The sequence below is a fragment of the Erpetoichthys calabaricus genome, chromosome 13 (genome assembly GCF_900747795.2).
Source record: "Erpetoichthys calabaricus chromosome 13, fErpCal1.3, whole genome shotgun sequence".
Taxonomy (NCBI): domain Eukaryota; kingdom Metazoa; phylum Chordata; class Cladistia; order Polypteriformes; family Polypteridae; genus Erpetoichthys; species Erpetoichthys calabaricus.
This window is the reverse complement of record NC_041406.2, coordinates 75695646-75711692: the sequence shown is the minus strand read 5'-3', so window position 1 is coordinate 75711692 and position 16047 is coordinate 75695646. Positions and strand designations below refer to the sequence as shown.

Genomic DNA, 16047 nt, shown 5'->3' with positions numbered 1-16047 from the left:
CTTTGTTGGCACATTTACAGGACAAAAGACGCTGACGGAGAGGTGCGATGGGATTTAAGGTGGGCCGGATCTACACGTTTTTTCGTAGGCTCTGGTAATTCTAGTGTTAAGGACAGGCTGGAAGGAACCAGTCCGGTAAAAAACATATGTTAATAGTACTGATGATAAAAGGGAGAAGAAAAGGCAAAGTAACCTTAACAAAAAAAAGAATATATGGGATCCAAGATTTAGGCAGTGGGCCTAGCAGTTATGATAATCTTATGGACTGCTGGAATGTCCAATAATGAGGGATTAGATAAGCAGTTTCCAGTTAAGGTAAAACATGGACAAACTTCTGACTGAGCAGAACCTTTTTGAAACTCTGAATAAATCAGATCAATCTTATTATTAAATAATTACAGAAATTCCTGACAGAGGTCAGATGAAGTAATGAAAGGAAAACTTATTTGCAATTTTGTGAAGCTTAATAACATTAGAGAAAAGAATTATGTTGTTATACTGACCACATAGAACGCTATTTGTATAAAAAATACATTGTCTCATGACATATTTTATATTCGGCGACTTCATTTTAAATTCCAAATTACTGTTTTTTGAAGTCTGAGAATGATCTCTTCACTTGATGTAAGTAGAAGAATGAGGCTGTGAATGGCGAGAACATGGAATACCACAAGAATGTTCACATGGGTTGCTGGAAATACCAACCAATCTTTTGTTTGCATGTGGCTAGGAAAATCTGAATGCCAGAGCAGTGCACCCACTTTCTTTTATATGAAGTAATAAAGAGTACACAAGCAATGGGGAGATATGCAGTTCTTCTTCATTTAATGTCTCTCCCTTATATGTAGTTGGGTTTGTTTATTTATTTATTTATTTATTTGTTGTAAGAAATGATAAAGTTGCATCTCTAGTGTGCCATACTTTACTGTACTTGTGTTTTTAGAGTACAACGATAAATTGTTTTATTAGCTTTTAATTTAGTTCAAGAATTTCAAGTGCCTGTACAATGCTAGATTACCAGTCCAAGTAAAAGTTTGGTCCTTAATTTGATTCGTTTGTCCATCCTTTTATTTTCAAAGCCAGTTAATCCCATTTAGGTTTGAAGATGGCTGGAGTCTTTCTCATTAGGATTGGGTGCAATACAGGAAACAGCCCCTGATGATTACATATTGCCTTTAAATTCAAAAAAACAGTTTAGCAATACTTGCAAAATAAAAGTTATGAAATTTCCTTCTCTTTAATTTTAAACATTTTTACAAGATGAGTATTTTTGGTAGCAGTAACCAGTTTTTTTCAAATATTGTCAATGAAATAGCCATCTTGTTAGTGTTATTTGTCCAGAAGAACCTTTTAACAAATAAAAATAAAGTTTACTGGTTTCCAGGAAGAAATCATATACAAGATAAAACAAGGTGATATACAAAGCTAAGAAGTCTTCCAGATGTGAGTGATAACAGAAATGTGTCTTTTTAAGGAGCTGTTTGGTGGTGATGGTGTGGAAATATTAAAGAAATTAATGAAAATTGACCCTTCAACATTCTACAGTGGATTAGGTCACAATAAGCTCATTCTTGCAACCTTAGATTGCATTTGGTAAGTCCTACTTAAAGTACATTCATTGAGTAAGACCTGTTTCTACATTATTATCTTTTAATTGCTTGAAGATAATTGGCTATGACTTGTGTATTGTAAAATTTACTGATAGTGGTGATACAAGAGTTATGTGGAGAAAACCTTAAAACAGTGGAATAATTTTGATAAGAACAAGCCATTCAGACTCACAAAGCTTGCCAATGCTTTTCACCTTGATTCTTCATTATAATACTGAGATCTGAAGGTCCCTAAGGGTGTACTCTCTTCCATTTTATTCCATTTGTCTATGGTTTTTTGTGTAAAGAAAAACTTTCTAACAATTGTGCAAAATTTACTTTTAACAATTTGAATCTGTTTCCGCATGTTCTTGTCAAAGAACCCATTTTAAAGTAAAAGCCAGAATAACGATACTAATTCCTTTGTTAATTTAAAACATTTCAATTATGTCACCTCTTAGTATAAGTCTGCTCAAATTGGAAAGGTTCAACTATTTTAATCTTTCCTCTTAACTCACAAGCTAAACTTCTGGAATCAATTTAATTTCACTTCTCTGGATATTTTCTAGTACTGCTATGTATTTTTTGCATCCTGGAGACCAAAGCTGTACATAGTACTCCTGATGTGGCTCCACTAATGAGTTGTATAGTGCACGCCTAACCTCCCTTGACTTGTTGTGCCGTATAACCTATCATCCTGTGAGCCTTCTTGATTGCTTCTGTACATTGCCTGGATATAGACAGTAACAAGCCCTCAGTGATGCCTAGGTCCTTCTTAAAGTGTGCATTCCAGTTTCTGACTGCCTTTTATGTATTCAGATCTGATGGTATTACCTCCTATGTGTAATACCTCACATGTACTTAAATTAAATTGCATAGTTCTTCCCTGTACATATTTTATATGTACATATATAGATGATGTCTACTATATAATTACATTATCAGAGAGGATACTTCTCATACCAAGGGGGAAATGTGAGTTGCACAATATATTAGATTTAAGTCTGAGTAAGTGGCACGAGGTACAGAATATGAATTAGGGTCCCTGCAGTAGGTGGGACAATTAAAGGGTGCGCAGAGAGGATTGCACATTTATTCCACATTCTTTTGTCCTGGTAGAAAGCACCACCATACGTTTCTGGTATTGATACTGTGTTTTTTATATTTTTCTACCTATGTATGTCTGCTCAAGGTGGCAAAATTAATAACTTGCTACAAGCAGTTGTCTAATGAACATGTCTGCCTGAATTTTCAGATGATTTTTGTGGTAACCCTGTGTTATAGCATAAACATCTGGAGACTGTTGTTCTATAAAACATCTTCCCAATTGATAATAGTTTTGATTCCAGGTGTTTTAGTAGCTAAGAAAAGAATAACTAGTATTGTGGTGTTCTGTTTGGTTTAGAACTTTTCACAATTTTGTAACCTTGTCCTCAGTTGTGTTGACCTCCTTTGTAAGTCACTTTGGATATACATGTCTGCTAAGTGAGTAAATGTAAATGTAAACTTGGCCTGAGGAAATCAAACATCAAACTTTCAAATTTTACAAGATATGTTATAATGTGTTAAACGTATCACCATATTTACTGCTTTACAGCTTGACTATGTCGTAAAGGACAGACTGACAGGGATTCCCAAGAATGTAAGAGTGTTGAAATAGTAATACAAAAGTGTTAAAAAATGTACTACGTATAAAAAAATCATAGCAATGGTTTTCTTTATATATAATACACTACCATGGCTGTTCGTTTGTCTGTCCAGGATTTTAAATCACCTGTAGTTCGCAAACTGTTTGACCTATTGACCTGAAATTTGGTACACATATACTACATGACGTCTATTATCAACTTTCGGGGTGAGGATTGACCTCCATGGTTATTCCTATTTTTATTTTTATTTTATTTTATTGTAGAATCAACTCTCGGCAGCGGCAAGCAGGGCGGCCTTGCAGCGCATGCGTACGGGCGCCGTTCTCATCCCTACCACCTTCACCATCATTTCCCCTACCTGTTCATATCTTAAATCATTATTGAAGCAGATTGAATATTTAAGTGCCAGCTTAAGAGAAAAATTAAAGAAAACATACTAAGTAATTGCAACACAAACACTAACTTAATCAGTTTTAACGCCAAAAGATGCCGATGAAAGAAGAGAAGAAACGGGCTGCTATGGTGGAGAAAAGAAGAGCTGCTCAGCAAGCACATTAACCTCTGAGCAAATGAATACTAAACGTAGAGAGAAAGAGTATGAAAAGTATGAATGCTCAAGTCAAGTGTATTCGTGCAGTGCGCCATTACTGGTATTATTATAATTAAGTAAAGTATGTAATGACAATACTCAAATAATATGGTTTCTGATTTTTAGGTCCTGCATTGTGGGGTGTTACACCATAGAGGACGTTTTTTTTGGAAAAAGAAGGTATTTTCCTGCTTTTGGATTTACTTGAAGTAAGTAATGCTGAACTGTAACAGTCTTATACTCATTCTTACATAAATTTATTGTCAAATTCATTCCATCCAGCTGAGCCTCATATGGGCTCAAGATTATCTTAACACTATCAGGTACAAGACAGGGACCCTAGATGGAGTAGTACTCCATTGTCCATTGCAAGAAACACTTGTGCTGACACCTACAATGAACTGAATTAGAGTTGACAGTTAATCTGTCATGCAATTCTTTGGTTGTGTATCTGTTGCCCAAAGTACTCAAATAATAACACAAGCAGACATGGCAGAGTCAAAAGAGACAGTCACCTGTATATGGTATTTGAACCCAGCATATTGGAGCATAGCTACAATCACCAAGAATTAAATTGTTTAATTAATACTCCCAAACCCACTTAATCTAACTCAGAATGGACCAATTCAGAATAAAATATTAACCTGACTCACACATGTATAGTATTTGGGTATAAAACTGGAGTGTCTGGAGAGAAAATCTGTGCAGACACAGAAAAAGTATCAAGATTCAAACACAGGACTTTGAAACTATGAGGCAGAAGTGCTTTAAACAACAGGACACTGTCCTCATATTGATAAAAGTAAAAAGTCTTTGTTATGTCTAAGCAATTATTATTAAATAAAGGTCTTACTTTTTAAATTTAAGTCAGTGAAATTTTCCAACAAAGAAAAAATATTTAGCGTACTTTTGAAATTTAATTAGGTTTGAAAATGCAAGCAGTGTTTTTTAGAATATTAGAACAGTTGTAATGAGAACAGGCCATTTATCACAGCAAGCGTATCCATTCTATTCACCTAGACTGGCTAAAATAACATCAATCAAAATGTGAATGAAGGGTCCTAAAGTCTAACTCTCCAACACTACTTGATACTTAATTGCATGTGTCCATGGTTCTTTATGTGAAGAAACATTTTCTAACAATTGTGTGAAATGTGCCCTTAATGGATAACTTCAGTATTTTTCAAGCCAAAGTTATTTCTTCACAGGCATGATATATATTTCTTTGCCACATGAAATTGCATTCTAAGGTAAATCATATTTTATACATTTTAACTAGCAAAATACCCGCGCTTCGCAGCGGAGAAGTAGTGTGTTAAAGAGGTTATGAAAAAAAAAAAAGGAAACATTTTAAAAATAACGTAACATGATTGTCAATGTAATTGTGTTGTCATTGTTATGAGTGTTGCTGTCTTTTATATATATAATATACACACACACACACACATAAACATATATATACATATACATATATATATATACATATCTACATATACACATATCTACATATACATACGTATATACACATATACACATCCACATAAACATATATATATACATATAATTTACATATATATATATAGACATACATATATACATACATACATTCACATATATATATATATATATATATATATATATATATATAACAGTGGTGTGAAAAACTATTTGCCCCCTTCCTGATTTCTTATTCTTTTGCATGTTTGTCACACAAAATGTTTCTGATCATCAAACACATTTAACCATTAGTCAAATATAACACAAGTAAACACAAAATGCAGTTTGTAAATGGTGGTTTTTATTATTTAGGGAGAAAAAAAAATCCAAACCCTACATGGCCCTGTGTGAAAAAGTAATTGCCCCCTGAACCTAATAACTGGTTGGGCCAACCTTAGCAGCAATAACTGCAATCAAGCGTTTGCGATAACTTGCAATGAGTCTTTTACAGCGCTCTGGAGGAATTTTGGCCCACTCATCTTTGCAAAATTGTTGTAATTCAGCTTTATTTGAGGGTTTTCTAGCATGAACCGCCTTTTTAAGGTCATGCCATAGCATCTCAATTGGATTCAGGTCAGGACTTTGACTAGGCCACTCCAAAGTCTTCATTTTGTTTTTCTTCAGCCATTCAGAGGTGGATTTGCTGGTGTGTTTTGGGTCATTGTCCTGTTGCAGCACCCAAGATCGCTTCAGCTTGAGTTGACGAACAGATGGCCGGACATTCTCCTTCAGGATTTTTTGGTAGACAGTAGAATTCATGGTTCCATCTATTACAGCAAGCCTTCCAGGTCCTGAAGCAGCAAAACAACCCCAGACCATCACACTACCACCACCATATTTTACTGTTGGTATGATGTTCTTTTTCTGAAATGCTGTGTTCCTTTTACGCCAGATGTAACGGGACATTTGCCTTCCAAAAAGTTGAACTTTTTGACTCATCAGTCCACAAGGTATTTTCCCAAAAGTCTTGGCAATCATTGAGATGTTTCTTAGCAAAATTGAGACGAGCCCTAATGTTCTTTTTGCTTAACAGTGGTTTGCATCTTGGAAATCTGCCATGCAGGCCATTTTTGCCCAGTCTCTTTCTTATGGTGGAGTCGTGAACACTGACCTTAATTGAGGCAAGTGAGGCCTGCAGTTCTTTAGACGTTGTCCTGGGGTCTTTTGTGACCTCTCGGATGAGTCGTCTCTGCGCTCTTGAGGTAATTTTGGTCGGCCGGCCACTCCTGGGAAGGTTCACCACTGTTCCATGTTTTTGCCATTTGTGGATAATGACTCTCACTGTGGTTCGCTGGAGTCCCAAAGCTTTAGAAATGGCTTTATAACCTATACCAGACTGACAGATCTCAATTACTTCTGTTCTCATTTGTTCCTGAATTTCTTTGGATCTTGGCATGATGTCTAGCTTTTGAGGTGCTTTTGGTCTACTTCTCTGTGTCAGGCAGCTCCTATTTAAGTGATTTCTTGATTGAAACAGGTGTGGCAGTAATCAGGCCTGGGGGTGGCTATGGAAATTGAACTCAGGTGTGATACACCACAGTTAGGTTATTTTTTAACAAGGGGGCAATTACTTTTTCACACAGGGCCATGTAGGTTTGGATTTTTTTTCTCCCTAAATAATAAACACCATCATTTAAAAACTGCATTTTGTGTTTACTTGTGTTATATTTGACTAATGGTTAAATGTGTTTGATGATCAGAAACATTTTGTGTGACAAACATGCAAAAGAATAAGAAATCAGGAAGGGGGCAAATAGTTTTTCACACCACTGTATATATATATATATATATATATATATATATATACTGTATATATACATATCTACTTATTGGCTCCTGTATTTAGGATATAGCAGGTTGGATAATGGACGGATGGACATTTGTATGCATAGCCCCATTTGCCCGTTTTCGTTTTTTTTCTTTCTTCAGTAATATTTCAGCAAACCCGGAGCTTGTCAGTTCAAATCGTGTACTGACACCACTGTGTGACCCTGAGGAAGTCACTTCACCTGCCTGTGCTGCAAAAAACAAAAGTAATGTAACAAATTGTACCTCAGATGTAAGTTGGTGGAATAAAGGCATAAGTAAAATAGATAAATATGTATTATACACATAGGAACTATTCATTTATTTTCAGTTAAGTCATCTGCAGCAAACTTTTATAAATGAGGGTTTCTGATTTTTAGATAGTGCGAACTGTTTCTTCTTCATTGACGTTTTCTCTTGGAGAGCTTTTTTCATTTCATTGAAAATGAAAGCAGCAGCTGCCAAAATATGTAGCTTTCTTATTAATTTTTCAACATTGTGTAAAATAAATGTATAAAGTAACATAAAAGGTTTAAATACTGGTTATCCTTTTACAGTAAAATATTACTAAAGAGATACAAAAAAAGTAAAATGGATATGTTCTTTTTCTTTAAGGAGATTAAATATTACTGAAGAAAGAAAAAAAAAAATTAAACAGCCAAATGGGGCTATGCATACGAACTTAAAAGGTTTAAATAAAACAGAAATATATATTTTATTTTTACTTGCTTAACTTGTGGAGGGTGTATCCTGTAGCAAAGCCCTAACTTTTTTTCGTGAAAGCCCGTTTCAGTAAATAAGTGTTAAAAACAGGTGTAAAGATATTGACAATAAGCTACGCAAACCCAGGAAGACATGGAATCGTTTAAATCAAGTATCATTACATCTTCCTTTCTTAAAGAGAAGTAAGGCAGTACTTATAAGCTTACATATTTATATATAGACATATAGCAGCGGTGAAGTATTGCTTTTAAATTTTAATTAAGAACAAAAGAAAACCTCAGAGGTTCGATTCCCGAAAGGGAGTGAAGTGAGTGTCCGGTTACCTACCAGGTAAAGCTTATGGTTGGACAGCAAGTGACGTAACATCAGCCACGGTGCCTTCAGTTGTGAGAAGCAGATCATAGAATGATTGAAAATAGTTTTGCATTTACCTTTTTAGTAAAAGGCGAGCTTTTAAGCCTGAGAAATCACCCCGTAAATGCACACGTTTAATTGCACATGTGTTAATATGTATGGTTACACAGTATTAAAAGACAGTGAAGAACGTGATTTACCTTTGTTCCCACGTTTGATAAAAGGCGAGCTTTTAAGCCTGAGAAATCACCCCGTAAATGCACACGTTTAATTGCATGTGTTAATATGTATGCTTACACAGTATTAAAAGACACTCAAAAATTAACGTCATTTACCATCAGCCACGGTGCCTTCAGTTGTGAGAAGCAGATCATAGAATGATTGAAAATAGTTTTTGCATTTACCTTTTTAGTAAAAGGCGAGCTTTTAAGCCTAAGAAATCACCCCGTAAATGCACACGTTTAATTGCACATGTGTTAATATGTATGCTTACACAGTATTAAAAGACAGTGAACAACGTCATTAACCTTTGTTCCCGCGTTTGATAAAAGGCGAGCTTTTAAGCCTGAGAAATCACCCCGTAAATGCACACGTTTAATTGCACATGTGTTAATATGTATGGTTACACAGTATTAAAAGACAGTGAACAACGTCAGTTACCTTTGTTCCCGCGTTTGATAAAAGGCGAGCTTTTAAGCCTGAGAAATCACCCCGTAAATGCACACGTTTAATTGCACGTATTAATATGTATGCTTACACAGTATTAAAAGACAGTCAAAAATTAACGTCATTTACCTTCGTTCCCGCGTTTGACTCGTGCTGTAAATCTCTTCCTTGTTTTTAGTTCACGTGATTACGTAGGAGGCGTGATGACGCGATACGTGACTCCGCCTCCTCCATTACAGTATATGGACAAAAAATATGTTCCAGTTATGACCATTACGCGTAGAATTTCGAAATGAAACCTGCCTAACTTTTGTAAGTAAACTGTAAGGAATGAGCCTGCCAAATTTCAGCCTTCCACCTACACGGGAAGTTGGAGAATTAGTGATGAGTAAGTCAGTCAAACAGGTTCCAGTTATGACCATTACGCGTAGAATTTCGAAATAAAACCTGCTTAACTTTTGTAAGTAAGCTGTAAGGAATGAGCCTGCCAAATTTCAGACTTCTACCTACACGGGAAGTTGGAGAAATAGTGATGAGTGAGTCAGTCAGTCAGTCAGTCAGTCAGTCAGTCAGTTAGTCAGTGAGGGCTTTGCCTTTTATTAGTATAGATAAACAACAAGCCTGCTCTTGCATTTTATAATTTAGCTAATGGATACTGTATTCCCAATGTGCAAAAAGAAACCATTAAAACTTACCTAATAATTCAATTTCTCAAGCAAAAATGTTATTGAGTATTGATCCATCATCTGAGATTGTACACATATTGAAAAACAGTGTATAAATTGTAAAAAAACAGGACAATTGACAAAGAGTTGGGGATCCACCCCGTATATTGTAGTGAAAGCAAGTAGTCCATCGAGACTGTTGGAGTTCCAAACTGGGACTGACTGAAAGGGAAAATGGGAGGCTTTTGTAGGAGGGAGGTAGGAAGAACATGTTTTCAGGAACAGGAACTGGCATGAGGTCATCTGTGGGTGCTGGTAGTGATGTCATCAAGAATGGCTGGAACTCAGGTCAGGAATGGGAGGAAGTGACATGTTTAGCTGGCCTTTTCTTTGGGAGGTCTGAAGAAAGAGGAGAAGAGGCATTAATGTTCAACGGCAATCCCTGGTCATGCGTCTCAATACCCCGATTTGAACTGTTTGACTGCCTCCCAAGCACATGTGAGTGGCACTATATCATTTTAAAAAGGAATAAAAACATGTTTTAAAGATCCAACCTTTTTAAAAGGAGACCACCTGTGTGCTTCAGTTTGCTGTTTTTTTCCTGTACAGCAGTTCTTCAGAGCCAGGAACATACATTCACTTTGGAAAGTCATCATCAAGAACCATTATTGACATTATTAAATGCCCAGATGTGAATTGTTGTCTCTGTTCTGTAAACAACTAGATAATAATAAGTAAAATGTCATACTTACAATTGCTCACATTCTTTTCCAATACAGAAGCTCATATCGTTATTTCACAAAGCTATTGCCTGCTGCAGCATCGTCTAGTGAGAACAACATTACAATCAAGTGATGACCTGAATAGATGTTGTAGGCATACATTTAGTTTTAATCAGATTGAAGTTTAGTTCAAATGTTTTAGCATAGGCAAAGTGGTAGTGCAGAGCTGTCATTCCTGCCTCACAGCACAAGGTTCTGTATAGAGTTTGCATGCATTATCCAGATATTTATGGATTGACTGGTATCCATGTTTGTCAGTAAGCTTACTCACTCACTTCGTCTCTGTCGCGCACTTTGCCTTTTTCATTTTCAAAGTATTTCTTTTTACTGTGCATGTGCATGACATGCCACAGAAAGTGTGACATGCAGATGGATTGGCTACTTTAAAAATCTAATGCAGTATAGTCAAATCAGTTCAAATTTATTGTTAAGTGTATAGAGTTAAATGAAACTTGACACGAATCTCACTCTGTTAGGAATAAATAATCATATGATTTAAGTGCACATCTGTCTGTTGTTGCAAGCTATGCCAGAGTATAACAACTGATGAAACAGAATTGCAGAAACACAATAATAAGCAAAATTCAGCTTGGTGGGACATTGGCATAGTCATAACTTCACCCATAACCCCTAAAATCAAGAAACATATCCTTAGCTTAGTTTATTTTTGTTGTTACAAGCATGCCTCAGAAACATGGAAGCCAGGTTTCTTAAATCAAAACCTTTGCTACTTCAAACTTAATGTATTCAATATGTTTTAAGGCTTTTTTCCCCACATTGGGACTCCGGTACTCATTAACTCTATTATAAAATGTAAGAGCAGACTTGTTATGTTTTTTTTTTTTTTTAATTTATAAAATATGCTTTACTGTAGAATGCAGTTTCATGTGGCAAATTAATAAAGTACCATGATTGTGAAGAAATAATTTCAACTTGAAAAATACCATACTTATCTTTCAACTAGTATATAACCATTTCACATTTTAAACACTTCAATTGTTTCACCTCTTAACCTCTATTTAGTAAAATTGAAACAGTTCAGCTCCTCCAATCTCTCCTCCTAGGTCTAATCTCTCAGCCTAGTCACTCTCCTCTGGACTTTCTTTAGCTCTGCAGCATCTTTTATGTAATAGAGTTGAAAGCTGTACACAGTACTCCAGATATGTCCTAATTGGTGCATCATATAATTAAAGCTTAACTTCCCTTGACTTGTACTCCACACATCATGATATATAAACTAATATACTATTATCCTTCTTGATTGCTTCTGTACACTATCTTGATGTAGATAGCATTGAGTCAGCTGCAACTCTTAGATCCTTCTCTCAAGGTGTACTTTCAAGTTTCAGACTTCCATTTAGTTACATGAAAGTTAATCTGCCACATATCTTTTCAATCTTGTATTCTATCCAAGTCCCTCTATAACAATTTATCTGATTCTCTCTGCCCTTCTGCGTACATAGTTTTGTATTCTCTGCAAGTCTAATCAGCTTATTGATCATATTCTTGTCTAGATCATTTATGTATATCAAAAAGAGCAGCATCCCCAGGACGGATTCCTGTGGGACACTACATCGCCTTATTCTGAAAAAGTTTCCCTCACGGTTACCCTTTGCTTGATGTGTTTGAGACAATTTTGAAAACACTTATACTGTACATCATGCCTTGATTCCCCACTTCTTTTAGTTCAATCACTAATCTTTCATGTGCTACCTTATCAGAAACCTTCTGAAAATCAAGTTAAAGAATATCATATCCATGACTGCCTTTGCTGCATCTTATTGAATTCCAGCACATTAGTAAAACAAGACCATCCCCCTCTGAACCTATGCTATTTTCTAAAATACCTGTTCTACAAGTAGACATGTGCTACTTGAGCTTTTCCGTAACAATTGCTTCCATAATTTACCTGTGATGCATGTAAAGGTTCCTGGCCTATTTACAAAACTAAATGAATTTCTGAAGTTTATGTAGCAGTATCAGTCAACACAAAAAAAAATCTAATTATTTATCAGTGCTATTATCATTACCCAAATGTGACATAAGCTTGATATATGGGGTCATTTTTGAACAAATAATACTAGCAGTGTCAGATCGGGAAGAGCATGAACATTTGGATTCTAATCATCAATGTTTATTTAATGTAACACACTCTTATTGTCTTTAGATGCAAAAAAAGCATTTGACATGGTTAAATGGGACTACTGATTCACCACATTGTACAAATTTGGGTTTGGCCCAAATATAGCATGGATCACACTACTGTATACCAGTCCAGAAGCCTCTGTTTGTATTAACAACATTATGTCAAACTACTTCAAACTAGAACGTAGTACTCAACAAGGATGCTCCCTATCACCATTGCTCTTTGCAATCACCACTGAGCCTTTGGCCAGTCACTTTCGAAATGTATCAGACATAAAGGAAACCAGGGAAGGACTTGAGCCGAAACTATCACTATACACAGATGATATGGTACTGTAAATATCAGACCTACAAATTTCCATAGCAGCAGTCCTCAATTCAGTAGCAGAATTTCAAAAGATATCTGGACTCAAAATTAATTTGAATAAAATTGTTCTTTTTCTACTGAACTTTGTAGCACACAATATTAGACTGGACACCGTCCCATTTATTTTAGCAAATCAGTTCAAATGCCTAGGGGTAAATATTACAAGTAAATATAGAGATTTTGGAAAAAATTAAACAAAATGTGAACAGATGGTCTACCCTCCATTGCACATTAGCAGGGAGAATAAATACTGTCAAGATGACCATCTTTCCCAAACTTCTATTTCTAATTCAGAGCATTCCCATATACATTAACAAATCGCTCTTTAAGAAATTAGATTCAATTATAACCTAATTTATTTGGAGTTCATGACATCCACACATGCACAGGCTGATACTACAATGGCCTAAAACTGAAGTGGGCATGGCACTACCTAACTTTCAGTTTTATTATACAACCTGTAAAGACCTGGACATTGATACAAATTGATGAATATACACAAGCCTGGTCTGCAATAGAAATAAAATCTTGCGGTACTTTTTATATGTCTTAATTTTTGCATTTAAATAAATACAAATAAATCATCAATATACTGATAATCCAATTTCCATCAATCATTCAGAATATGGAACCAATGCAGGAAGCACTTTAAGACAGAGAAGCTGTTATCTGTTTCACCATCACATGATAATTACCTTTTCTGTCCTCTCAAACCTACACAGTATTTATTGTCTAGAAAACATCTGGGATTAAAACTCTTAGAGATTTGTATATAGATAACATCTTTACATCTTATGGACAATTATGCTTCAAATTTAACTTCCCATCAGCACAAATATTTCTACTACTTTCAAAGCAGAAACGTTTCTAAAAGGAATATGGCCAATTTTCATCACCTCCCACCCATTTCTATTTGAGAGGCAATACTTGAAGTATCAGACAGCATCTCATCAATATATAAAAATATGTTAAAAGTATTTTTCTTTCAAAGATACCAGGGTCTGGTGGGGGGATGGATCTTTCACTTAACATCTCTGAAAAGGAGTGGAAGCAGCCTTGCATAGAATATACTCCAGCTCAATATGTACAAAGCATTCAATCATCCATCTTAAAATCTTTTATCAAGCACATTTATCTTGTTTAAAAATGTCCAAAATGTATCCAGGGCAAGATTCAACATTGCATTGTCTAAACATTGCAGTCTAGCTCTAGCCTCACTGGGTGACATGTTCCGGGTGTGCATCAAATTAACATAATTCAAGACAAAAGTCTTTGACTGCCTATCAGACAGCCTTAGTGTTATAATCTCTCCTAATCCATTAACAGCTGTGTTTGGTGTACTCCTGGATGGGTTTAAAGTGGAGAAGAACAAATTGATTGTAATTACTTATACCACACTACTAGCACAGAGACTTATCTTGCTCAACTGGAAAAATCCCAGCCCACCTGTTACAAGTCAGGGGGTAACTGATGTTCTATACAATTTGAAACTGGAAAGAAATAAATTCTCACTTAGAGGATCTGTTCAAAGCTTTTTTAAAACATGGCAGGATCTATTTAGTCAAATCTTAGAATAAGCGTTTATATTGGGGGAAAGGACATTCTGTTTTCTTTGTTGTTTTAAAAGATTTGCTCTTGCTGTTGGCTCTCCTATCTTTCTCTCTGGAAGGGGGTTGAATTCTGGATTATTAAGTTTGACTTGACTGTATGTATTGTTTTCTTCCAATAAAATCAATACAAATTTAAAAAATACAACAAGATTGTTATTGTTTAGTAAGACAACCAGCGGCCTTTTTCATAAGCAAGAAAAAAAACGAAAATATGATGAGATAGCTGAGAGAATGAGTTACTGCATATCACTGCCTGCCTTTAATGTCTTTTCAGACACCACCTGGACAGCCTGGAAGCAATCTGTAAATTGTTTCTGTGGATATTTGATTTATATAATCAGTTATTTTTCCCACAGTTCATAAATGAAGTTAAGTAAATTAATTTGTTCATATATTAAAAATTTTGCACACTCCTTCAGGCTGTGCACTATGTGCTTATTTCTCAAATACATAGGAATAAGTAAAGTACAATTAAATGAAAACAGATTGTTTTAATTTGAAAGTGATGAACAATAATGTAAAAACAGTAATAAGTGATAGCTTGCCAAACCTCCACACCAGCCTGGTATACACCCTCCTATCTAAAATCAAGATTTTTTGACAATTCCAGCCTCTGTCTCTTCTTTTTCATCCTCACTGGGCTGCCTGCTCTCACAGCAATGGTGTGCAGCATTTGTGAGATAACCAGCCTGGACACAAACCAAACAGAAACCGGCAGTTTTAAAACACACACTTTTAATAAACAAAGGTCCCAAGACCCAAGTCCCGCACACACATGGTGCTTCCAGCACCACAACACCCTTCTACAGGCCTTCAATGTCTGTGGACCGCCTCTCTTCCTCCTGTCGCTGGAGCTTCGTCCACCTCCAGCTCCCGACTCTAGCTCCCCGACTTTAGGAAGGCAGCTCCCTTTATAGTCCCCCGGACGTGCTCCAGGTGCTCACTGACGTTCTTCCGGTGGCACTTCTTGGTGTGGCAGAAGTGCCGCATGAGCACCTGGAAGCACTCCGTGGAAGGTCCTCCATCAACCCTCCCAGGTGTGGCGGAAGTGCAGATATCCCGGGCTCTATGAGGGTCGGGGCGCCCCCTGGCGGTGGGCATGGGTCCCAATGGACTTGAGCCTCCGCGCTCCGTCCCCGTGGTCCACACACTATCCAGGGCAGTTCCCCCCTTGTGTCCCAGGGGAAGTATAGTCTGCCTCCCGATCCTTCCAGGTGTCCTGGCTGGGTCTGGCCCATAGCCTCCTGCCACACATTATACTCATAATTACAGTGCAGCACAGCCGAGGTGAAAACCTCATGCCAAGTGGGCTTGTTATGCTTTTCACCACCCTGCAAGTTTAGTGATGTGCTGTTGTATGCCAGCTCTTTGTGAATTATTTACAGGTGTTAATATGCATGGATGAAAATAATATCCACTATCACTCAGTAGCCATCCACTACAAAACTCACTGTTTCTTGCCTTCTAACACACTGCTGAATTGGGCCAGATGAAGGCATCATGTATATTCCCAGGTCACTTTGCCTCAATATCTATAAAAAGTAAATGGCAACTGCAAATCTTCTGTATGCTAAATGCAGAGAACCTATACGGCAGGTATGACTA

General features: G+C 36.4%; 1 protein-coding gene across 1 annotated transcript in view; it reads left to right on the top strand.

Annotated features, from left to right (window-relative positions):
• Positions 1–16047, top strand: part of LOC114663422 (cilia- and flagella-associated protein 69-like) — a 95482-nt gene that overhangs the window by 57054 nt on the left and 22381 nt on the right. Inside the window, 3 exon segments of the mRNA XM_028817145.2 lie at positions 1475–1593; positions 3954–3990; positions 3992–4036. Of these exon segments, the coding sequence (XP_028672978.2) occupies positions 1475–1593; positions 3954–3990; positions 3992–4036 (201 nt within the window).